This window comes from Myotis yumanensis, unplaced genomic scaffold (assembly GCF_028538775.1).
Source record: "Myotis yumanensis isolate MYYU_CA2020_CCGP unplaced genomic scaffold, mMyoYum1.0.hap1 SCAF_9, whole genome shotgun sequence".
Taxonomy (NCBI): domain Eukaryota; kingdom Metazoa; phylum Chordata; class Mammalia; order Chiroptera; family Vespertilionidae; genus Myotis; species Myotis yumanensis.
The window spans coordinates 2,025,377-2,051,566 of record NW_027223760.1 but is presented as its reverse complement, the minus strand read 5'-3'; the positions used below and the strand labels follow the sequence as shown (position 1 = coordinate 2,051,566).

Below are 26,190 nucleotides of genomic sequence, written 5' to 3'. Positions count from 1 at the left end.
CCGTAGCTCCCCTCCACCTGGTTCCCACCCCACCCCATGCCCTTAGCCCCTGCCACTGTCCTCATCCATAGGTGTAAGATTTTTGTCCAATCTCTTACCGCACCCCCCACACCCCCTTTCCCCCAAGAATTGTCAGTTCACTCCCTTTCTATGCCCCTGCTTATATTATATTCACCAGTTTATTCTGACTTAATTTTTAGGTTCACTTATTGATAGGTATTTATTTGTTGTCACTTTATTGTTCATAGATTTTATCTTTACCTTTTTCTTCTTCTTCCTCTTCTTAAAGAATATCCTTCAGCATTTCATATAATCCTGGTTTGGTGGTGATGAACTCCTTTAGCTTTTTCTTGTCTGTGAAGCTCTTTATCTGACCTTCAATTCTGAATGATAGCTTTGCTGGGTAGAGTAATCTTGGTTGTAGGTTCTTGCTATTCATCGCTTTGAATATTTCTTGCCACTCCCTTCTGGCCTGCATGGTTTCTGTTGAGAAATCAGCTGACAGTCGTATGGGTACTCCCTTGTAGGTAACTGACTCTTTTTTTTCTCTTGCTGCTTTTAAGATTCTCTCTTTGTCTTTAGCCCTTGGCATTTTAATTATGATGTGTCTTGGTGTGATCCTCTTTGGATTCCTTTTGTTTGGGGTTCTCTTCACTTCCTGGACTTGTAAGTCTATTTCTTTCATCAGGTAGGGGAAGTTTTCTGTCATGATTTCTTCTAATAGGCTTTCAGTATCTTGCTCTCTCTCTTCTTCTGGCACCCCCATAATTCGGATGTTGGTACGCTTGAAGTTGTCCCAGAGGCTCCTTACACTATCTTCCTATTTTTGGATTCTTTTTTCTTTTTGCTTTTCTGGTTGGGTGTTTTTTGCTTCTTCATATTTAAAATCTTTGACTTGATTCTTGGAATCCTCTAGTCTGTTGTTGGATCTCTGTATATTATTCTTTATTTCAGTCAGTGTATGTTTAATTTCGGACTGGTCCTTTTCCATTTTTTTGGCATTCTCATTAAGTTCCTTGAAGGTCTCACCTCACTAAGTTCCTCAGAGGTTCGTAGAAGATTCTTTTTTTTTTTTTTTTTTTAAGTATATTTTATTGATTCTTTACAGAGAGGAAGGGAGAGAGATAGAGAGTTAGAAACATCGATGAGAGAGAAACATCGATCAGCTGCCTCCTGCACATCTCCCACCGGGGATGTGCCCGCAACCCAGGTACATGCCCTTGACCGGAATCGAACCTGGGACCCCTCAGTCCGCAGGCTGACGCTCTATCCACCGAGCCAAACCGGTTTCGGCCGTAGAAGATTCTTGAGTAATCTTATAACTGTGGTTCTGAACTCTATGTCCTCCATTAGTTTGCTTTCCTCCCATTTCTTTCATTTGTGACATGTTTCTTTGTCTTCGCATTTTTGGCTGACTGCGAGGACCCGCTGTGTCTATAAGAAGAACTGCTGTGCTGGAGACACCCTTATGGGGCAGGACTTGCTTCAATGGGGTTTTGGTGCTCACTGAGTCTGCCTCTTGAGTGTGTCCCTTATAGATGTGAGGAGTTGAAATCTGGTATCTGACCAGGGGTACCCTTGCTCCTGGATCTCCAAGTCAACCACTGTGTGAGTCCACCCAGCAGGAGCTACAGCGATATCAGCAGGTTTCTCCTCTTTGTTTGGGATTTGGAAGTTTTGGAGCTCTCTGACCCAGCTGCAGTTAGATTAGGCTGCAAAAGGCGAGGTGATTCCTTTGCGCCGCTGAGCACAGCTTGGGAGGGGATGTAATTTGAGTGGGGCGGGGTCTCAGAGAATCACCAGGGTGGAGCAAACAGCAATGGCTGTCATCAGCGTCTCCGCGACTCCTTGCCTCTGCAGTCCCGTGCCCCCACGGCAACAATGATCCCTGCAAGCAGCTCTGTGAGAAAGCCACCCTCACTTCCCAAACTGCTGCAAGTCAGTCCAGGAGCTTGTATCTCCTTCCAATTGAAAAAAAAAAAACGCGCATCCAGGTGCAGCCCGCCTCGCGCGTGCCTTTGTACCTCTGTTCTTGGCGCCTCTGCACCTCCTACCTGGTCTCAATGCACTTCTTTCTTTCCTTCCAGTTGTAGAACTTCCACTCGGCCAGGTTTCCCCTGGTTCTGGATGATAGCTGTTTTGTCTTATAGTTGTAGTTTCGATGTTGTTTTGGGGGGCAGCACACACAGATTTATACCTTATGCCGCCATCTTGGTTCTCCGGCAGATATATCTATAATAATAAAAGAGTAATATGCTAATTAGACCGGATGTCTTTCTGGATGTCATTCAGGACGTCCTTCCTGACGAAGCTGGGGCCAGAGGGAAGCCAGCCCGGGTCCCAGGTGCCTGCGGGCGGCCCGAGGGAAGCCAGCCTGGGTCCTGGGTGCCTGCTGGCAGCTGGAGGAGGGAAGCCAGGGTCCCAGGTGCCAGAGGGTTCCTTCAGCCGTGGGAAGGAAGGCCTACTTTTGCACAAATTTTCATGCATTGGGCCTCTAGTCTATGCTGATTAGACCGGGAGACCTTCCGGACATCCTTCTGGACAAAGCCATGGTGGCGGGGCTGAGGCAGAGGCAGTTAGGGGCAATCAGGCCAGGAGGGCAGAGCAGTTGGGGGTGACCAGGTCGGTGCGGGGGGGGGGGGGGGCAGTTGGGAGCGAACAAGCCAGTGGGTGGGGGGGCAGTTGGCAACAAGCAGTGTGGGTCAGTTGGGGGTGATCAGGCCGGCGGGGGCGGGGGGCAGTTGGGGGCGATCAGGCCGGCGGGGGGGTGGGTTGGGGGCAAACAGGCCAGTGGGTGGCGGGGCAATTGGCAGCAAGCAGTGTGGGGCATTTGGGGGCGAGCATGCCAGCGGTGGGGGGCAGTTTGGGGTGATCAGGCCGGCGGCGGGGGCAGTAGGGGGCCATCAGGCTGGCAGGGAAGGGCAGTTAGGAGTGATCAGACTGGAAGGGGGGGAAGTTGGGGGCAATCAGACTGGAAGGGGGGGCAATTGGGGATGATCAGGCTGGCAGGCAGAGTGGTTAGGGGCGACAGGCAGGCAGGTGAGTAGTTAGGAGCCAGTGGTCCCGGTTTGCGAGAGGTCGGACAGCCTCCAAGGACTCCCAGATTGGAGAGGGTGCAGGCTGGGCTGAGGGACACCCCCCCCCCCCCCCCGCCCCCGCCCTCGTGCACAAATTTCGTGGGCCACTAGTTTTATTTATATATATATATATGTATAAAATACACTAGTATGTCTCTCTCTATATATATAACGAATATTTCCTCTGAGCCTGTGGCTTGTTTTTTTAATTTTCTTAAAGGTATTTTATCATGAGCAGAAATTTTATTTTAAATATGTTTTAGGCCAAAACCGGTTTGGCTCAGTGGATAGAGCGTCGGCCTGCGGACTGAAAGGTCCCAGGTTCGATTCCGGTCAAGGGCATGTACCTGGGTTGCGGGCACATCCCCAGTAGGAGATGTGCAGGAGGCAGCTGATCGATGTTTCTCTCTCATTGATGTTTCTAACTCTCTATCTCTCTCCCTTCCTCTCTGTAAAAAATAAATAAAATATATTTTAAAAAAATGTTTTAAATTGGTTTTTTTAAGAGGGGAAGGGAGAGGGATAGAGAGATAGAAACATTGATGAAAGAGAAACATCATTGATCAGCTATCTCCTGCATGCCCCCACCACTGGGGATGGAGCCCACAACCTGGGCATGTGCCCTGACCAGGAATAGAATGGGTGACCTCTTGGTTTCTGGGTCAGTGCTCAACCGCTCAGTCACACCGGCTGGGCAGAACATTTTTATTGTGATGAACACTAATTTTGTGACCGAAGATATCTTTGCCTACCCCAAAGTTGCAAAGATAATATCCCATGTTTTCTTCTGGAAGCTTTAATAGTATTAACTGTTTTTAGCATAGGTCCCTGATCTGTCTCAACTAAGAAATGTGTGTGTGGTATGAGATTCATTTTTTCCCTCTGTTTATTAGTCATTGCACCATCATTTATTGTAAAGACTTTGATTTCCTATTGAATTTATTGCCTTAGGGTTTCTGTTGAGCATCAATTGATCACTTAAATTAGGATCTCTTTCTGGAATCTCTTTTTTTTAATTTCATTGGCAATACTGTCATGTCCTGATTACTTTGACATGACATCAGGTAGTGTAAATCCACCAATTTTGTTCTCTTTTTCAAGGTTGTTTGGGCTGTTCTAAGACCTTTGCATTTCCAAATAAAGTCTGTAATTTGTCAGTATCTACTAAAAATTAATTTGGATTTTGATGAAGATTGCATTGTATGTTTAGATAATATTGGGGAAAGACGAATGGTCATGTTGCCTGTTAATAAACACAGTTTAATCCTTCATTTCCAGCCTGTCCTTTTATTTCTTTCTTTTGTTTCAAAGAAACAGTTTTCAATTCACCTTGGTCCTCTTTAGATTTCTTAGCTGGAGGTATGGGTATAGAATAAACTGTATTAGCTTTGGTTCTGTCATTCTATCCTATATAATAAAAAGGTAATATGCAAATTGACCCTAATGGTGGAATGACCGTTCGCTCTGACGCGCAATGACCACCAGGAGGCAGACGCTCAATACAGGAGCTGCTGCCTGGTGGTCACTGTGCTCCCATGGGGGAGCTTCGCTCAGCCACAAGCCAGGCTGATGGCTGCGAGCACAGCGGTGGTGGCAGGAGCCTCTCCCGCCTCCACGGCAGCACTAAGGATGTCCAACTGTGGCTTAGGCCCACTCACCATGGGGAGTGGGCCTAAGCCATCAGTCAGACATCCCCCGAGGGCTCCCAAGCTGCCAGAGGGATGTCTGACTGCCAGCTTAGGCCTGATCCCCCCCAGGGAGCGGGCCTCAGCTGGCAGGGGGACATCCCCCAAGGGGTCCCGGACTGTGAGAGGCCACAGGCCAGGCTTGGGGACCCCCCCCGCCCCCCCCCCAGAGTGCACGAATTTTCGTGCACCGGGCCTCCAGTATTTTATATTCAGCTTGTTTGAAAAGTCTTTGAACTATTACTACTAGTATTGTTGATGGTTGAATTAGAAATGACAGTTGTGATGGAGTCTTTGCTTCGTTGGTAGTCATTTCTTCTCTCCTGTGGCCTTTTAGGGGATGGTTGCTAGACCAGCATGTGGGTTTTACCTCACACTTGTTAGCAATGCAGAATCTCAGGCCCCATCTGGACCTTCAGAATCAGATTCCCAGTCTTTGGTTGAAACATTAAGTTGGAACATTGTGGCCTGGCTCGTGTGACTCAGTGGTTGAGGATTGATCCATGAACTAAGAGGTCACTGGTTCAATTCCTGGTCAGGGCATATGTCCCAGTTGCAGGCCTGATTCCTAGTAAGGGATCTCATTGATGCTTCTATCTCTATCCCTCTCCCTTCCTCTCTCTCTAATAAAGAAATCAATACAAACATTTAAAAAGTTATAAATTGGAACATTGTGGATGGAGGTGGAGAATGAGCTCACCTGCGCTCAGTTTGAGTGTAGTGCAGCACACACCTAGCTGGATCCATCTTATATGTCACTCATTTTGGTTTCAGCTATCGAATAAGAGAGAAATAATGGTATCAGACCAACAAAATGCCAAGATTTTAGTACTTTAAAGCTCTGTAGTATTGTGAATAGAATACCAAAAGGTGGTATTGCAATCACTAGGCCTAAAATAAAGTTATAGTTTACCTTCATCATTCTATTTTCAGGCATTTGCGCTCCTGAAGATGTGCCTCTACTTGTAGGATTTATAACAATGAGTATGTACATTTGTAGCTGATCTTCTTACACAGAAAATGTTGGGGAAAGGATGCAAAATGATTGCATTGCTAGTTTAATATTTTTCTTGTACATTTGCCAGTGAAGCAGTTCATTTTTCATTGTTATGAATAAAGGAAATTTAAATATTATGAGTTATGAAAATAAAGACTTAATTTTTTTAAGTTTATAAAAAATATTTAAATGAACCTAGTACTCAGTATGTATCTAACAGTAGGTCACTAAGACTTAATATTGAGGTGAAGAGCGATTGGTGTCAAAAGGAACATGAGTAAAATGGGCAGTGAGAATTGTTGATGACGAGAAACATTTAGTTTTGGGGGCTAGATCAGGCAGAGTTTTTGTAGGAATAGGGATGTAATGAAATATAAGGTACAAGCTGGTTTTAGTGAGAAGCAGTGACTGAGGAAAAAGACCAGTCCTGCTGATTTGAAGCTTACCGTAGGTGGTGGTGGCCAGCTGCAGACAGGCACCGAGCAGAAGGGGAGTGATGAAGGACAGACTTTGGGGGCTGCAAACAAACCAGCCCTCTAGCAGATGGGGAACCTTAGGGGCAGCAGACATTCAAGGGGCTGGGTCAGCAATTACAGGACACGCCCAGCCTGTGTAAGGAAGGAGTGTACTGTCATCTGAGGTAAGTGACAAGGGTGAGTCACATGCTAGTGAGTGAGCCCATGGAACTCCATTGTTAGCTTAGTTAATACATTGGACTCTGCTAGAATCTGGATCAGACTCCAGGCCCGAAGGGGTTGTTGGAATTGATGTTTCTTCTCTCTGAAGTGTAATTAGCAACATGTAGGAATATAATCTTTTTCTAACATTAAGTTAATTTTTAATGTTTGAGATTATTTTCTCCTAGAATCTATTTAGTTTTTCACATTGCCTCATAAAAGGACATTTTACATCTTAAATATAAATAACTTATATTCTTCAATCTTTAATTCAAGAGATGAACTCACTTTCCCCTTTGTTTTGTGTGTCTGCAATGTAGGGGAGTATGGAGACTTTGGAAATGCAGAAGGAAATAAAAGAAGAATCAGATGAAGAAGATGATGAGGATGAAGAATCTGGAAGATTGCGTTTCAAAACTGAAAGGAAAGAAGGAACAATTATTAGGCTCTCAGATGTAACTCGAGAGAGAAGGAACATTCCAGAAACTTTGGGTAACTCTTTTTGGCTGTCTCCCATCTTTCCTCATTCCCATTTCAGCTTCCTCCATAGTACTATTATGATTAATCAAATAGGTAAAGAAATGTTGACTTTATAGATTATTATGCATGTTATCAGAGGGGGATGGTTTGTGTGAAGACAGAGCTGAGCTACGGTGCTATAAAAGTCATTCCGTAAAAACACAAGGTGACTTGTTGTAGACACAATCAATTGACCGTCATTCTGAGCAAGTCCTGCAACTTCAAGATTGATAGTAGACTGTTGCTGATTAACAGAGAGCCTTCCCACGGTTCCTTGCAGTGTCTGTTGCAGAGAATAAAGCAGTGGTTCTCAAATATGAGTGAGCAAGTCACCTAGAAGGCTTGTTATCACAGATTCCTGGACCCACTGCCAGCATTTAGGGTGGAGCCCAACACAGGTGCATTTCTGATGCGTTTCCACATGCTGCTGCTCTGACCGCACTTTGAGAACCGCTGGGATACTGTAACATATTCCGAGGAGGAGGATGGGAAGATGGAAGGCTAGAAGGTCCTACCTGCTCTCTGGCCTTGGTCAAAATAACAGTCAACTAACCCTTAGTTACTCCTTTATTACTTCTTAAAACCATTATTTGTAGCCATTTTCAGTTATAAACTGAGCAGATAGGAATTCTGTGTGAGGACACTAAGTCCCCAAGTTGCACAAGTTAACAGGAATGAGCCAGTCATGTCATGCTACTTTACTAATGAACTTTGTGGAGAGATTGTTCTAGAATCGTGCCGGTCTCCACTTCTTCCCCTAACAGTTTCTTCCATCTCTACCTTTTGGCCCAAGATTTGCTTAGACTTTTCTCAAGTTAAGGTATAAAGTTGTCAGTCTAAGACAGTGTAACTTTCTAAGAAAGGATTTGAAGTTGGCCTTGGGTAAAAGGAGATGAAGTGCAGGTCTTAAACATGGAAAAAAACAAAAGTACCCTCAGCAGGAGGATGGTAGTGTTACAGAGCAAGCCTGCTGGAGCACACAGCTCAGGCATGGGCTGGGATAATGGACAAGGGCGAGATGGCACCCTTGGCTGAGCACTAGAGGGCACTGGGCAGCGGCTCAGTAGGGAAATGGCCTAGGTGCCATGTTGGAGGATGCCCATGTTGGGGGAGGGTGGTTGTGAATTATCCGGTTTCTGTGGCTTTGTTAGCTGGGATTGGCTTTGTTGCATTAATTGGGGAACCAGATATATCCAGTCATAATAACGGTGGAAGCTGCATGTGCTAAGGCTGTGAAATCACTTGATTGTTGCCATTAAGAATGAGGGAACCTTTCCCTCTGTAGCCAGCTCCCTATAGGCCATGGTGGATTTCATGGGTCACTCTCCCCTGACCCTTGCTGCCTTTGCACAGCCCCTGGTCCTCAGCTGGGTCATCTTGTCCCTGTCCACTTTACCTTGACCTAGGCCTGGCAATGGTGACACGTCCAGCTTGCCTGTATTCATACTTTGTGTTTGTTTTATTCCTGCTTCTCTTTTTTATCAGGACTTTTTTCTCACTTTGTTCTTTTCAGTATCGTTTGTACTTCCTTTATTGCAGAATTTGTGTAGAATCTTTTTTTCCTTTTCAAGGCATCTGGCAGCTTTATAGTCATGCCATCCTGAAACCAGAGGCTGGAAGGAATTAGTGGTGGGCAAGTCGGCCTTTTACATGTCAGGGAGAGGGTCTGAGGTCCTTAGAGGCATTGTGGCTTAAGCATAAACAATTTGACTTTTTATCATTCTTTCAACTTAAAAAAAGGGCTTTAAATGCATTGGTGCAGAATGATTGGTTAGATAATAGGACAAATGAAAATGGGGCTTGAAAGTATCTTTCTTGGCTCTGTATTTGTGAGCCCTAACCTAGGAAACATGCATTTTCTAGAAACTGAAGAGTTAGGATTATTCCCGGTATAAGCAGGATTTTTCTGTCCATTTAAAGATTGGTTTCCTAAAAGCAGTGAGCTCCCTTATTACCTGGATGCTCCCATACCCCAAACAAAAGGTTAGTTTTATTTATAAGAAAGATACTGAGAGAGGCTGCTGCAGTATTTGATAAACTAGAAATTACTTCACAGCTCCTCTGTGTGCTTGTGGCGATGGAAACAGTAGTTTCATGTTTTGTGTAGAAATACTCTCATTTATTTGATTGATAAAGCTATTTACCTACTCTTTGTAATGGGTTTTAGTTTTAATATCTTGCTACCAGAATACATATGTCATTTCATATGGCATATTTTTTTTTTGTCAAATGATGTCTTTTAGCATTTTGAATGCAAATAATTATTTTGTGAAATCATTGATTAATATTGAGAACACCCCACAATTTAAAAAGAAGAATGGAATGAAGCTCTGGCGCCCCCATTTCTGAGCCTATAGTCTGCATGTGCAGTAGTAGTTCTTTTCAGGATTTAGAAGGGTGTTTTCACCACGTTGAATCATTTTCATGCTCAAATATATGATGCCAGTCTTAAAAATGAAGACTACTAATTCATATCTGATAGTCTTGGCAGGTATGGAGCCCAATACAGAGCTGGTGATTTTGTATTTTGAATTCAGATTTGAATTAGAATTTTGGGTTTTTAGTTAGGGTAAGATCTTAAGTAGTGAGCTTTTCCCCTCATCCAGGATTCTGGGAATTAAACATTACAGAAAATGTGTGTTTCTCAGTTTTTCTAGGAATGGTGCAAAACTTGATAATTTGGAGATAAATTCATTTGTTAAACACAAAGGATGCTTTAGGGCTTCTTTCGTGGAACCCAGTTGAGAAGGGTTTCTCTTTCTAGAACATATCTGTGTAAGGAATGGCCTATTTTGAGTGGTAATGCCAGAAGCCGTCACTGGAATGTGGGTGTCCTTAACCAGTTTCCTGCAGTGTCAGCACAGAAGCTCCAAGCTGCCTGCTGTTCTGGCCTAGGAAGTGGACCTGGATTTTCTTTTAAGCCGTGCGAGCAATGAAGGACAGACTACATTTATTTTAGTTAGGCTTTAAAAACATTACCTATGAGTAGGCATTTAGATTTTATGAGATTCTAAGCTTCACTGGCACATTTATTATGTTTAATTATGCTTTATTGCTTCAGCCTAAAGATCTTGTGATGCATGATGTTCTCTTTTAAATTGTATCCTCAGTTAATTTTTTTATGGCACAGGATCTGTGGGGAAATGTTCCATGTGGTCTCATGCAGTTCCAGGTCTCTAGTGCCAGCACACTGCCCTGCGTCTGCACAGATCCTTGTGTTTGCAGGCTTAGTGCACATTTCCTGATCAGTTATCGTGTAAAAAACCAGATTACCGGGTGTTGTTTTTACTTTGCCAAATAAACTGTGTATTCTATAAATACTTATTTATTATGTATTAGTCTAATCATTATACAATTATTTGTATGTAAATTTGTTTTTCTTAAGCACATTTTAGAAAGGGACAATGCAGTGTAAAACTTGTTACATTGAGCTATATTCTACTTTAGAATCTGGACATAGTACAGAAAACACTTAAAGGGAAATTAACATTTCAGTTGAAGATACAAATGTAATTTCCATCCTGTCATATTTTGGTGACCTTTTGTGACAGCTTGTCTCAATTGGAGGAAAGCATTTTTACTTGCTGATTAAAGATGTCATTTGAAACCATTTTATTACTGGGGATAGTGAAATTAATCTTGACACTTAGAACCACTAGAAAAATAATTGCTGATTCACCGCATAAAATGTGTATGTGAACCAATCATGTCATCAAGATTAGAGTAAAAGTCTGTGCTTGTTAAGAAGAGATTAAATATTCCTTCGAATGGGGCCTCGATTCATTTGAAGGGGAGGGGTTGCCATAGAAACCATTTCAAGGGGATGAAGTGTGGTTTAGAGATTTTGGAAGAGTTTAGAGATGACTATGGATTCCAAGGTAGGAGATAAACTGGTAATATTTACAATGTACCCTTCATTGTGGAAGAAGGCATAAGAATGCTTCTCAAGATGCAGTTTATTAATGTAAGATATAATGCCACAACTCAGATAATATTTTGAAATAAAAGAACCATGTTTGAGTCTGTCAGTTTTTTTCTTTTAAGACTTTAGAATAATGTGCCACGTGAAGTTTCTTAGAGACAGAGTCTATGTGTTTCGTATCCCTTAAGCCCTGATTTTCAACCATGAGTGAGCAGCAAGATTTTTAAAAACATGCAATACTGACTAGGCAGGGCACTGACCTCTTTTTCCTTAGACTGTCAAATAAAAAACAACAACAGCCACCACAACAATGGTTGTCTGTGTGAATGAATCAAAATTATACCTATTTTTTTTTGTCATATTGGCAAAAAATAATTTTTTGGTGAGCCACAGAATTTCAGTAATTAGATTCTATGTGCCATGAGATGTAAAAGGTTGAAAATCACTGCCCTGAAGTGTTGGTCAGACAGGTGAGCACCTACTAATACTGGTGTCCAACAAATGTTTGCATGAATAGGTTTTCTCTTATGAGACTTTGCTCTCATTTGGCATGGTTCCTCATTAGAAGGCATGCATATAAATCTTTCTTCACTCAGCAAAGATTTTTTTCTTTCTTTATAAAACTAAAAATTTATAATGATAACAGTAAATGTTTTCCATTTTGTATGACATTGACATTAATTATTTTTTTATTTTTGGTTAATCTTCACATGAGGATATTTTTTCCATTGCTTTTTCACAGAGAGAGGGAGGGAGGGAAGAAGGGAAAAAGAGAGAGAGAGAAACATCGATGTGAAAGAGACACATGCACATGGACTGGTTGGTTGTCGCCCATGGACTGGAGGGTGGGGAGTGAAACTGCAACCCAGGTAGGTGCTCTTGACCCCATGACCGGGAATCTAACCTGGTCAAGGGTTGGCACTCTAACCACTAGCACAGTGATGGCGAACCTTTTGAGCTCAGCGTGTCAGCATTTTGAAAAACCCTAACTTAACTCTGGTGCCATGTCACATACAGAAATTTTTTGATATTTGCAACCATAGTAAAACAAAGATTTATATTTTTGATATTTATTTTATATATTTAAGTGCCATTTAACAGAAAAATCAACCAAAAAAATGAGTTCGCGTGTCACCTCTGACACGTGTGTCATAGGTTCGCCATCACTGCACTAGCAACATGGGCCGGGGCTTAATGGCAATTATTTGACGTTGGAGTGATTTCACTAATAGTTTTAAGATCAGAAGAGTCAGGAATCTGTTCTGTTGTATGTATTTTTCTGAATCTCTGTGTCTGTGTCTTAGTAATGCTTGTGCTGGTTTCACTAGGACAGCTGTGCTGGGTGTGACCAGGGAGCGGGTTTCTGAGCTATGCTGTCGGCCAACATGATGGCACCTGCCTGGCAGCTGAAGGGCAGTGGCTAACTTTGACTTGAGCCCCTTTTTTCAGCTCTCTCAGCACATTAGTGGTCCCAAATGAAAATACCTTCCAGTCTTTGTACACAGGAGGCACTTGTATTCCAAGGCAGAGCATGCCCCCATCGAATAGCGGGTGGGGGTCGCCACTGTGTCGTGCTTGCTCCTGTCGATGCAGTTGCCTGTTGTGGGGAAGCACTTGCTGTTGCGGAGTGTTATTGTCACGTATTTCTTCTGTGTGTTCTCCCTGTGAGTCTTGTTCCCGCTCTGAATGTTTCTAACGTGTGCACATCTTTTCACACAGAGCTTTCAGCAGAAGCCAAAGCTGCGTTGCTTGAGTTTGAAGAAAGAGAACGCCAGCATAAGCAGGGCCGCTATGGTTCAAGGCGGGGCGGAAGGAGAGGAGGTCCTTTAATGTGTCGTGGAATGGGGGACCAGAGAAGAGAGAACAGTGAGAGGGGCCGCATGAAGGACCACAGACCTGCGCTGCTCCCCACACAGCCTCCTGTGGTGGTAATGTTACAATTTTCTTGAGTCTAAAACTAGAACAAATGAAAATATGCTTTTGTGGGTATTGCATTTTGTGTTGATCACTTAGTCTGGAAGTAAAGTTTAGTAGTAGGAATGCAGCTGAAGTTCGTGAAGTGTATTTATAGTCTCTAATGATTTCATATGTGGTCTTATAAATTCCGTCCTCTAGTATTCGGCAGAAAAAAAATTCTGTTACAACCGCTGTGAAGAAAGTTCTGGTAAGAGACCTGCTTCCATAAGGGACAGCCACAGAGCAAGCAGCCTTGCATTAGGGCGGGGCAGCCTGGGTCTGTCCTCAGTGTGATGCGTGGCTCACTGGGGCAGTTCTGCTGGTTGAACTGCCACGTCTGCCCACCTGCCCTGAGGTTGAGCGCCTGGTGAGATGGCAGAGCCAGTGGGGCAGGGGGAGCAGCCTCCTTGCCTGCTGTCTCGTTCAGCTTGTTACTGTGAACTTACTTCTAACTCCTAACATTTACAATTCAGTCAGCATAAGTCTGTAACATGTCACCAGTCGTTTTCTTTGCTTTTAAATGTTGATTCCTGTGAATTTGTCTTTTTTGTGATTATAGACGCACTCTCCAAGATTAATTCCTCCAACCCAGCCTCAGCCTCCCCCCCCACCGCCACCCCAGCAGCAGCCCATTCGGAGCCTGTTCCAGCAGCAGCCCCTGCAGCCCCTGCTGCCCCTGCAGCATCCGCACCACCCCTCCCCTCCACAAGGAATGCATGTGCCACCCCAGATGGAGGCGCCCAGGGTGATGATGACCCCTCCACCTGTGACCCCACAGCAGCCCAAGAACATCCACATAAACCCCCACTTCAAAGGAGCGGTGGTGACGCCCGTGCAAGGTATGTGTCTCCTTTATTGTTGCTGTGGCCAAAGAGATGTCATGCTCCAGTCTGCAAGGACAACTTGGCTTCCTGATGTCTTCCCCACCCACTTAGACTCCTGCTACTCACGGGCCAGGTGCTTGCTAACAAATGTGTATCTTAGATTCTGATTGGGTGGCAGGCACTGAATTTGGAGGGCAGGAGAGGCATTGTGGAGAGTCAGCAGGGTGCTTCCTCGAGTCCCACTCAGGTGCTCTCTGTGAGTCCCCATCTTAGCTGTGTGTGTGTGTGTGTGTGTGTGTGTGCGCGCGCGCGCGTGCAGATTCACCTTTAGTCATGAGTTTTAAGTGATAACCTCTCACGTTACCATTTCCTGGCCCAAGGAAACTGTTTTCATGCCTTTGGGAAGGAGCACATCTTTTTTTGTTTATTTATTAATCCTCACCCAAGGAGAAATTTTATATATATATATATATATATATATTTTTTTTTTTTTTAATATATTTTTAATTGACTTCAGAGAGGAAGGGAGAGGGAGAGAGAGATAGAAACATCAATGATGAGAGAGAATCATTGATCAGCTGCCTCCTTCACGCCCCCCACTGGGGATCGAGCCTGCAACCTGGACATGTGTCCTGACCGGGAATCGAACCGTCATCTCCTGGTTCATAGATTGACCACTGAGCCGTGTTTGCCAGGTGAGGGTATTTTTTTTTTTAAATATATTTTATTGATTTTTTACAGAGAGGAAGGGAGAGGGAATAGAGAGAAACATCGATGAGAGAGAAACATCGATCAGCTGCCTCCTGCACACCCCCCACCGGGGATGTGCCCGCAACCAAGCTGCATGCCCTTGACCGGAATCGAACCCGGGACTCCTCAGTCCGCAGGCCAACGCTCTATCCACTGAGCCAAATCGGTCAGGGCCAGGTGAGGGTATTTTTAACATTGATTTTTAGAGAGAAGAAAGGAGGGGGAGAGAGAGAGAGAGAAAAGACATTGATGTGTGAGAGACACATTGACTGGTTGCCTCTCACAGGTGCCCTGACCAGTGCCAGGGATTGAGCCTGCAACCGAGGTACATGCCCTTGACCAGAATCGAACCTGAAACCCTTCAGTTGGGCTGATGCTCTATCCACTGAGCCAAACCGACTAGAGCAGGAGCACATCTTTATGCCTCTGTCCAGCACACGTGGGCTGCGATGCTTCTGTCTCAGGCACTGAGTTATGTTGGTGCACAAAGCAGACAAGCTTTTTGCAGTCATGGTCCTGCGTTCTAACAGTCAGCCATAAACACATTGATTTCTGTGGCAGGTTAGGGGATGCCAGTGCATTGACAGGTGGAGCAGCTAGGGCTGGGCTGGCTTCATTAGGAAGGTAAGAGTTGAAGGAGGCTGCTGGTGTGGAATCAGGTGGCTAGTGTGGAACACTTGGGTGGAAACAGCACTCAGGCCAAGAAGGACCCCTCTCTGCCTCCAGAGGCAGTGGGGAGGGCTGTGAGGGAAACAGCAGCATCCTTTGCGACAGCTAGGTTTCCATTAGAGCAGGAAGGGGACAGGCTGAGGCCAGCATGGCTTCTGGTGGCTGAGAACTTGGAATTCCAAAAGTGTGGTTGAGAAGTTTCAGAACTTGGGGAGAAGCCTGAGATAGGACTTGGAGTGTGGAGAGGGCCAGTGGTCTGGAGGCGCTGTGAAGTTGTGCTGTGGCCTTGGAGCAGAGGGCTCTAGGGGGGCAGAGGAGTGTCAGTGTCCTTGTGTTGTTACAGGAGATAGCTCTTGTTTGACACACCTGGAGGTCGGGTGTTAGTACTGTCGGTCCCTGACCCCCTGACTGACCCCTTCGCTTGTCCCCACCATATATTAGAATCATTCAGTGACCTCACTGTCTTGCAGGGCAGGACATGTTATAGTCTGTGTGATTAGCACATTACCTGTGTCTGCTCTAGCAGCTGTGGGAGGAAGGGACCAACACATGCTCATGGGGGCAAGGAGGGTGCAGGAAAGTAGCCCTTTCCATGGTGGCTACCCAGGACGTGCCCCTGCAGGAAATGAAGCTGTGGGAAAGATTTTACTGATGTCAGCATTGGGTATTGTGTATTTCCTTGCACAGCGAGGGAGGACTGGCAGTTGGTGAGGTGCACAGATTGGTGTGGCCTGATAGAAATAAGTGGTGGTAGGACATGCAGAGTGGGAGAGCGCTAAGGAAACTCAGGATGTCTTCCAGGTGTGAAGGGTATGTGTCTTGCTGAGTCAGCAGCCTGATGGGCATAGACAGAGACCTGGCACCCAGAGCTCATGCAGACTCAGTGAGTGCACATCACCTTGCCGGCAAGTTTTACACTCAGAACAAGCTAAATGGTTTTCACCACGAAGCCGGGGCTTTGTGCCACACATTTCTTCTCCTTGACACACCTTTGATCTTGAGATTTGCTGGTGTAGAAAGAGAGTGAGTGAATGAGCTTAAGTAGAAAGCAGTTCCTCTTGAGAGAGGCTTGGTATCTAGCTGCCTGCCGCACAGGTAAGAGAGAGGAACCCAGTGGTTCTTGGAGCTGTAGGCAGGTAGAAGGTACATGTAAAAGGTAACAGCGTGTGCACATCTTTTCTTGATGACACACATTTCCTTTTTGAGGATGAAGTGTTCTATAAAATTATAATTAACCAGTTCTGATGGAAATTCAGCGTGTTCTTCAGGTGTTCACTATTACAACCGTTGCAGTGAATCGAAAGCTAATCTAATCCATTAGGTACATGGGACAACAGAAGATGTAGGTCTTAAATATCAAATACTTGGAGTTTAAGGTTCAACTGGAATGGTCTGTTAACAGTTCAGGTTTTAAGTTCTCTCATAGGTAGACTTGTCTTCCTGCCTGCAGACCAGGTGCCCTGCAGGGCCCCTAGGAGGACAGGTCGCAGGTGCCCTGGCGGTCTGACTGAGGCCTTCTTTCTGGCCTGGCTGGATTCGATCTGTGCGTCACACCTGTTCTCAGATGTTCTTGTCAATGTTTATTCTTTTTCTCCTCTTTCCTGTTGTGTTTTACAATTTATTTTTTAACTTTTTAAAAAATATACTTTCATTGATTTCAGAGAGGGAGGGAGAGGGAGAGAGAGATAGAAACATCAGTGGTGAGAGAGAATCATTGATTGGCCTCCTTCTGCACGCTCCACACTAGGGATCAAGCTTGAAACTCGGGCATGTGCCCTGACTGGGAATCGAACCCTGATCTCCTGGTTCATAGGTTGACGCTCAACCACTGAACCACACCAGCTGGAGGCTTTTTACAGTTTACTAAAAAAATGTTTAAAAATTTGGTGCGTAGTTTAAAAAATGCTGTCTTTATATTATTTAATGTATAGTTTTTTTCTTCTTTACTTTCATGATAATCTTTTGAGGTCAGAGGTACTCTCTTTCTCCGCTTCATGGTCTACTATTTTGCTTCAGGTATATAATCGATGTACCCAGAGCCTTTAGTCAGCTACATAGATTGAGGGGCTGGTTGCTATTTTATAGGAAGCCTTGCAAATTGACTCTTAGTTTGAAATTATGATTCATTGGATTAGGCTCTCAAGAGAGGGATGTACTTCTATCTTTTATACATTTTATCAAAATAAGTTTTTTCGCTTGCACTTTGCTTTGATCAAGTGGTCTTACAGGCCCATCCAGCTACACTCTCACTTTAAGTGGACCTGTGGATGTGTGATGTTAATTACAAGGCTTAGTGTAGCGGTTCTCAACCTGTGGGTGGAGAACAATGAAAATACATCCTGCATATCAGATATTTACATTACGATGCGTAACAGTAGCAAAATTATAGTTATGAAGTAGCAACGAAAATAATTTTATGGTTGGGGGTCACCACAACATGAGGCATTAGGAAGGTTGAGAACCATTGCCAGTGAGTGCATCTCAGCACTCTGTTTTCAAAACAGTTTTGATTCACTTTTAAACTGTATCATTTCTATTTCTCATTTGCCAGAAATTTCTTTAAAATATGCTATTTAAAAATATTATTATATTTCTAATTTATAAGCTTTGTTCTTTTTTTTTTTTTAAATATATTTTATTGATTTTTTACAGAGAGGAAGGGAGAGAGATAGATAATTAGAAACATCGATGGGAGAGTAACATCGACCAGCTGCCTCCTGCACATCTCCCACGGGGGATGTGCCCGCAACCCAGGTACATGCCCTTGACCGGAATCGAACCCGGGACCTTTCAGTCCACAGGCTGACGCTCTATCCACTGAGCCAAACCGGTTTTGGCATAAGCTTTGTTCTTATTCTTGCTTGTATGTAGCTTCACTTGGTTGTTCCTCTGTGCATGTCTGTGTTGTGATCTCTTCTTACAAGGACACCAGTCAGTCACAGTGGATTAGGGCTCACCCACCTAACCTCATTTTACCTTAATCACCTCTTTTTCCAAATACAGTCCCATTTTGAGTTACTGGTGTTAAGACTTCATATAAATTTAGGAGGGGGCCACAGACCAGACCATAACACCTGACACTCTGAGAGTTTCCCAGATGATGGGGCAGCACATCTTGGGTGAGGTATAGCTGCCACTCACAGCTGTCACCACTTAGGTGCTGGGGTTCCCCCTCATCCGATCAGTAGATCTCACACGTTTTATATAGCTTAAACATACCTGATTTAGCCCCAGGTGTGAAACTAACATCTGGCTTCCTTCCTTGTCCTGATAGGTCAATGGAGTTCTGCTTGTTTCAAAACAAAACAAAACATCTCAGCATAGTAGTTGTTCTTTGTAATGGTACCCTGAGCTTGTATATTCCCTTGCTCTGCCTGCTTCACTCTCACTTTTCTTCCCTCTCACTCTTTTCATGACTCCAGAGGATTTAGATTTCAATTTGTATTTGAGTGGAGTCAGAGGTATGCCTGGGATTGGATAACCTGGGTAACCTGGAAGTGAAAAAAAGTAAGTTGTTCTTTTGTTGCGAAATGTTTTAACCCTAAATGGGAATTCACAGTTGAAATGTAAGCTTCTTTTTGTGCTATTGTGTGAAGGCAGAAGCCTTTCCCTTTCTCTTGATGGAAACTCAATGTGTTTTATGTTGTACACATCGTATATGTTTTATGTTATACTTAGTCTATTGCCTTCCTTTAGCAGCTGGTCTGGGTGTGAGCACAACATGTTTCTAATGAGAGGTGTTTTCTACAGTGCCCTTGCTGCCAGTCCCGAGCCAACAGAGACCTGCAGTGGGACCCCAGAGATTCCCAGTGAGTAGCAGCTGCTCTTCTGCTCCGAGACAATGAGCACACATTTACTAAGAAATATTAATATAGCAAATACAAGTGGGTCCAACTGAATATAAGTTTAAAGATTTGTAAATATTGACCATAATTTTTGCAATGGAAAATGCTTATTAAAAGCTTAAGGTCAATGGATTTTTGAGAATGGGATTAATTTTGTCTAACTGTAAGATTGTTGAATCAGGATCATCAGTGGAATGCCTTTCATCTTAAAGAATATGAATTTTGATTTTATTTATTGCCTGATGTTAAATAAGGAAGGGCCTTGCTTTGTTATAATTTGTGCTAAGTGTATTTGAGCACATGTGCATTTGTGTACATGTGGGTATGTATGTGACATTCTAGGGAATAAGGATGAGGTCTCTATAAAAACCTCGAAAGTCCTAATGACCATTGGTTTTATGTATATACTAGAGGCACGGTGCATGAAATTCGTGCAAGGGCCTTGGCCCTCACTCGCCGTAGCTTTGTCCGGAAGGATGTCCAGTCTAATTAGCATATTACGATTTTAGTATTATAGATGTGTATATACATATATATTTATACACACACACATATATGTACATTTTTTTAAAATATGTTTTTACTGATTTCAGAGAGAGGGAGAGATAGATAGAAATATCAATGATGAGAGAGAATCATTGATCAGCTGCCTCCTGCACACCCTCTACTGGGGATCAAGCCTGCAACCCAGACATGTGCCCTGACCCAGAATGGAACTATGACTTCCTGGTTCATAGGTCAGTGCTCAACCACTGAGCCACACCAGCTTGGGATGGTTTTATATTTTAAAAGGAAGGTTTTGTCTTTAAAATATCTTTAAAAGAAAGCACACACACACTTTCCTGTACTTTCCATAACTCTTCATTCTTCCAACATGTCTTAACTAGAAGAAAAATGTCCATTAAAGAGTTGTATATGTTTAAGTAAATTTTGTATATTTGAGATTTTGATTCGATTTGTAGGTGGTTCATGGTTTTATTAAATCAGTGAGGACATGGTCTTTCTGAAAACAATGCTGGAAAAAATGGATCAGACCATAAAATTTTAATGTGATTTATATGTAAAACAAATGTTTTGCTTAGACTAGAAACCTGATTTTCAGGAAATACCTATTTGACTTTAGCTTTGATATTTCAGTAGATGTGTTTGTCGATGGCATTTAGCAAAAGGTTTTTATTTATTTTTTAAAAAAGATACTAATTTCAGAGAGGAAGGGGGAGAGGGAAAGGGCAAGAGGGCTAGAAGCATCAATAATGAGAAAGAATCTTTGATCGGCTGCTTCTGCTGCGCGCTCTTTCCCCTTCTTCTCCTCCCCCCTCCCCAATTGGGGATTGAGCTGGCAACCTGGCTATATATGCCCTGGCAGGGAATCGAACCATGACCTTCTGGTTCATAGGTCGATGCTCAAACCATCGAGCCACACTGGTCAGGCTATCGAAAAGTTTTAATGAAGGATCTAGATGTATAATCAGGTGATTACTTAAAAATAAAGTCAGTATTGGATTTAACGGTCAGAGTTTTTATTTTTTTAGAAAGTTCCTTGATTTGTAGTTATTACGAATTTCGATATGGTTTCTAAAACGGATTCTTACTGATTTTATTTTTTTATCTTTGCTAATTTTTCTTTAAATTACTTATTAAGTTTTAAAAACTAGTTATTTAAAAGTCAGGTGATACATAGTACAATTTCCTACTCAACGCGTTTGTCTAAATAGCTTAGGCTAATACTTGCATTACCCCAGGGTAAGCTTGCATGTGTTTATTCATTAGGTACACCTTTCCTGTGAGGTTGTTTAACTGCTTAGTTATGGTAAAGCACTAGCTTTTTGAGTTCTTTTTGCTGTTTCTTGGGATTGTGAGCATCTGTGTTAAAATTATTATTGGACTTAATAAACTTTGCATTTTAGTGATACAATTTGACATGAAAAAGCAATTGTAGTCGGAGAAAAACAAAGTAATGTATGTAATCAATATTTTTGCAAAAATTAGTTTACTTATATAAAATTAGAATAATCATTTGTAGTTTTCATCCACTTGTACTTTCCAATTGGGCAAATGCTTGAGTACCAGAGGATAACAAGAGAAGATGCTTTGTGAGGCAGTGAACTTCGTGTAAGTTACACGGTACTTTGAGGGTGCTGATCCTGTCAAGCTGCTTTGAGCTTGGATGACAGGAAATAGTTGCACTAGGACAATGTCATGTGGGTGATATAATTTGAGAAATGTTTTCTTCAGCTCAGTTATTTGCTGTTGTTTAACATGTATCTTTTTTAAAGGCGCAAATGCTAGATCTTAAGCAGTGAACTTTGGTTCTTGAAAATGCAGAGCTCTGTTTATTTCTGTAATCAGTCTCCCGCAGAGAAAATAATCAGATGTGGAATCTATTTTAAAAACATACAGTAAAGTATGTTTTTAAAATGTCCATCAAAATATTTTGGGACAGGAGGTTAATTCTAGGTCATCTTCTATTGTTTTACTTATGCCAGATCTTTTTTAAGTAATATTATTTTTTCCTTTTGTACTACTAGGTTAAACTTGTTGCGATGAATGTAAATGTAGGTTTGTGAACTTTTAGTGAATTTTTCATGCCATGTGCTCTGCATAGTGCTAAAACGAACCCAGCCCCGTTAAAGGAAGCCCAATTCTCATCCTTAAGCCAGTGTTCACTTGAATGATATTATATAAATAGTGGAGACAGTGTTGTTGTGGATTCCACAACCCCTGGGAGATGTCTTACTGATGGCCCTGTACCCTGTGGGCTCTGTCCTGGTGTTTTCCAATAGGGGACTTTGGTCAGCATTCACTAAGCTGAATTTTGCTTTGTAAAATGAACACGGTCACTCACAAATAAATTGATAAAACGTTCAAGTTAGGAAGCCTAAGTTCAGATTCATCGTAGGATATGTTTGAATCAGCACACCTCTTGTTACACAGAAGGTGATATTACAGGAATCTGTGGAGCAAGAGCGAAGGTCACTGGGATCTTCTCTGTCCCCAGCTGTAGCCCTGCAATGAGCTCCCATTGCTCCTGGGAGAGGTGATGTTCTTGTTGACAGCTTGCTGTTGCCAACTCGTTTCCTGAGCACCTGGTTTGTAGAGGAACTCTACATTTGTCCTGTGCCCGGTAGAGCCACCTGGGCTGGTGCAGATGAATAGCTGTTAAGTAAGTGCACACAGGAAGTTAGTATTGAGTCATCGTGCTATTTATTAGAGACTCCATAAACGGAGTAGTGTAGAGCGGGTATATATTACCTATTTTTTTTGTTTTCAAGAATACAGATGTGAATTTGTGCATTTAACTCTATGGACTTCAGCTCTAACCAACTGACTAACAAGTAGAAGAGGCAGACAGGAGACATAGGACTAGATTTCCACATGTGACAGGCACACAGTTGGGGTACAGTTGGTATTAATGCCATGGCTTTCCTTCTCTTCCCCAAAAGTTGAAACTTTACTTTCTTAAAAGCTCATTTTGTTTGACAATCTCATGAAAACTTGAGAACTTCTTAATTTAGAACTAGTATGCCTAGAAATTGTGCTAAGTGATAATGCCTCTTCTTTTTAAATTAAAAATCACCGAGATTGGCCAACCTAATATGAGACAGTGTTTTCAACATAATGTGAGACACTGTCTTTGTGTCTGAAGTCTGTTTTCAGTTCTCAATGTTTTTTGTTCTACATATTAGTCTAATAGGTTTCACTTTCCACAAAGGCTCTTCCTGATGTTTTTGTTCTTAAATGTAAAGTCCTTTCCGTATGTACAAGTATGTTTTCCAGTTACATGTTTGTCCTCAAAGAGATGGTTGTTGTTTTTAAAGTCTACCTGCTTAAAAAGTAACATGAAAATTTCAATTAATGATATCTGAAAATGCAGCTTTGAGATTTTGCTAGTTGGTTTCAGTGTCAGTGCAACTGCTGCTTTTACGTACAGGAATCATTCCCAAGTCACTCACATTGTCAAGTTTCTTGACCTAGGGCCGTGGTCAGCAAACTGCAGCTCGAGAGCCATATGCGGCTCTTTGGCCCCTTGAGTGTGGCTCTTCCACAAAATACCACGTGTGGGTGCGCACGTACAGTGCGATTGAAACTTCGTGGCCAATGCGCAAAAGTCAGTATTTTGTGGAAGAGCCACACTCAAGGGGCCAAAGAGCCACATGTGGCTCGTGAGCCGCAGTTTGCCGACCACTGAGTCCTAGCGTAGTGATGGCGAACCTATTTTTTGGTTGATTTTTCTTTGTTAAATGGCATTTAAATATATAAAATAAATATCAAAAATATAAATCTTTGTTTTACTATGGTTGCAAATATCAAAAAATTTCTATATGTGACACGGCACCAGAGTTAAGTTAGGGTTTTTCAAAATGCTGACACGCCGAGCTCAAAAGGTTCGCCATCACTGTCCTAGGGTATTCTAAAACCTATTCAGTCATTGCTTTCACTTTGCTATATCAGGAAATGCTAGTATTTCAAGGGTAGCCACTTAAATACTAAGTAGTTTGGCTGCTAAATAATTTCTTAGTGATCTTTGTTTATTATTTTTTTTAAATATGTTTTTATTGATTTCAGAGAGAGAAGGGAGAGGTAGAGAGCGTTAGAAACATCTATGAATAGAGAGAATCATTGATTGGCTGCCTCCTGCACACCCCCTACTGGGAATCGAGCCAGCAATCTGAGTATGTGCCCTGACCGGGAATCGAATTGTGATCTCCTGGTTCATAGGTCGATGCTCAACCACTGAGCAACACCGCCCGGGCGTACTTTGTTTATTTTAAAACTAAAACTAAAAGTTATGTTCGAAAAGACTTCACTTTTCAGTTTAAATTAATTTTCTTAGCAATTACATTACTACTTAGGTAGACCCAATAAATGAGATTTCCATTGGTGTTTCCTTTGTAGGCACAGTTCTCACAGGTAGGTCTGACTGCATTCTATATCCCTATGTGTGTGTGGTGGTGGTGTTTGGGGGGGGGGGGGGGGGGAGGTTGCATGGGACCAGGTGGTGGTGATTGACAGCTCCTGGATGTGTTCTTTGTGGCGTTTCATGCAAATCGTGTTTGATGAGACTGCTTCATCCAATTCCATTCCTTCTTGATTGTGGTCCGTGCAGCTGTGAACCCGGCATCATTCCATCTAGGACACTAGTCTTCCTTTTGAACCCGTCTTGTTGTTACCACTTGCCTGTATTGCCTCCTAATGATTAGCAGTTAAAGCGGGGAAGGGATGATGGGCATTTTATCAGATGTAGGAGTGGTAGCAGGGAATGTGGGATAAGGTCCTTCCAGCTGTCAGACGTTGTCAGGCTTGCATGGAGAGAATGCACTTTAAAATGCAGGTGACATAATACCCACCATCCTCCATTTGGTGGTGTGTTTCTGATTAATCATGATTACCATATATTATCATACCATCGAATTTAATCATATCAGTGAATTCCCATCTGCAGCAGTAAGAGGAGCAGCTAAACACTGTGTAACAGTGATTAAATGTGGAGGTTATAAAGCGTAGCACCCCTTCGACTGGACTGTCCTGTCAGCATACATTGTGTGTTGGTAGAGATAGGGCGTAGTAGGATCCACACAAATAACTCTCAAAGGCTGGGGATGCTCATGGAAATCCTGAGATCAGTTCTTGTATTGTCACTGAGCCATACAGCCCTGTTGTAAAGACTGCATAGTACGATGTTGGGTTAACTATTTTGTTTAATGTTTGGCTAAGTAAAGCTGTTAGATTGAAATGAAAACCTTCCACAAATCCTGCCCAGGTGTATAGTTGCGTGTATAGTAGACTTAAACTTGGAATGCAGTTTGCCCATCTGTAATTCAGTAATTCACCCAGTGAAATGTTAACAACACAGAATGTCAAAGTCTCAGGGCTCCTGTGTGTTCAAGAAGATCTCTGTGGCCTGTTCTAGTGCTGTGTCCTGCAGAGCACACCAGTTGTTTTTGTTAATATTTATTTCCCAGAGTTCTTGAAGACCCATAGTTCTGTTCAGACATATTTTTAAGATAAATTTGGAAAGAGGCCCTATTCTATTAAAAGGTACCTGAAAGTACTTCTTCCAAAAGATTAGGCTTTCTTTTTATTTAAAAAATGTAGTCCTTTTAATGTACAAGCCTGTGAATTTTAACAAGTGTGTGCGGTTGTGTCATTAGCATGGTTAGGCCTGGAAGCAGTGTTGTTCCCCAGAAACTCCCCTGCTGCCCCTCCCTAGCCCGGCAGCCTCCGCTCTGTGCCCAGTGCGCAGAACTGTCCATGCATTCAGGACCCTGTGGGATGCTGCCTTTTTAGTCTGGCGTCTTTCACTTAGCACAGTGTGCTTGGGACTCACTCACCCACCTGGTTGCACGTGCCAGGGATGCATCCTTTTTTACTGATAAATATGATTCCATTGTAAGGATGCACTGGTTATCCGTTCCCCATTTGGACATTGGGTTATTTTGGTCTTCAGCTGTTACAAATGAAGCTGCTCTAAACACCTGTGTCTAGGTTTGTGTGAACATGGTTGTATGCAAATAGCTTGGAGTGGGATTGTGGGTTGTCTGTAGGTGACTTCCCAGATGAGGGTTTCACAGCAAGCAGACTGTGCCTTCTTTGACAGCCCGTACTACCGCCTCCTTGGAAATCAGTACTGAGTGAGAGTCTGTCTCCTAGAGCGAACATTGCTGAAGGCCAGTGGCAGTGAGGAAGATTAGGAGAGAGTTCAGTATTCCAGATTTGCTCTGGGCCTGTGTTCAGCATATGCAGGAACCGTTTTCTCCACCGTACAGGTGGTGAGACTGAGGCTTGGAGGTAAAATTGCTGAGGTTCACATACTGGGAGCAGGAGGTCGGATTGGAACCAGGGTAGCCTGAGTCTCTTCATCATGCTGCACCTCCTCCCTCCCTCTCTCAGTCCTAAAACACTGCTCAGTGAACTGGGCAACAGCTAATGCGTCTGCAAGTTGAATCATTACTATATCAGACTGTAGCCATCACTTGGTGCTAAAGTGGAAAAGCTTGCTGTGCGGTGCTTGTCACTGGATGAGCTGTGGTGGGCAGAATGGGGTGCAGGAACAAAGGACTTTTCCTTTATGAAATACTAGAGGCCCAGTGTACGACACATCCATGCATGCGGTGGGGTGGGGGTCCCTCAGCCCGGCCTGTGCCCTTTTGCAGTCTGGGAGCCCTTGGAGGTGGGCCGCTGTGCTCATCAGCCAGGCTTGTGGCTGAGCTGCGCTCCCGCTGTGGGAGTGCACTGACCACCATGGGGCAGCTCCTGCGTTAAGCGTCT

The 26,190-nt window shown here is 43.2% G+C and overlaps 1 protein-coding gene across 2 annotated transcripts in view; it reads left to right on the top strand.

Annotated features, from left to right (window-relative positions):
- RBM33 (RNA binding motif protein 33) overlaps positions 1-26,190 on the top strand; it is a 114,612-nt gene that overhangs the window by 37,504 nt on the left and 50,918 nt on the right. For both annotated transcript variants that reach the window (XM_070423585.1, XM_070423584.1), the window contains exons 6-9: positions 6,757-6,928; positions 12,597-12,805; positions 13,393-13,672; positions 18,827-18,885. In XM_070423585.1, coding sequence (XP_070279686.1) covers positions 6,757-6,928; positions 12,597-12,805; positions 13,393-13,672; positions 18,827-18,885 — 720 coding nt within the window. The remainder of the gene's footprint in view (positions 1-6,756; positions 6,929-12,596; positions 12,806-13,392; positions 13,673-18,826; positions 18,886-26,190) is intronic.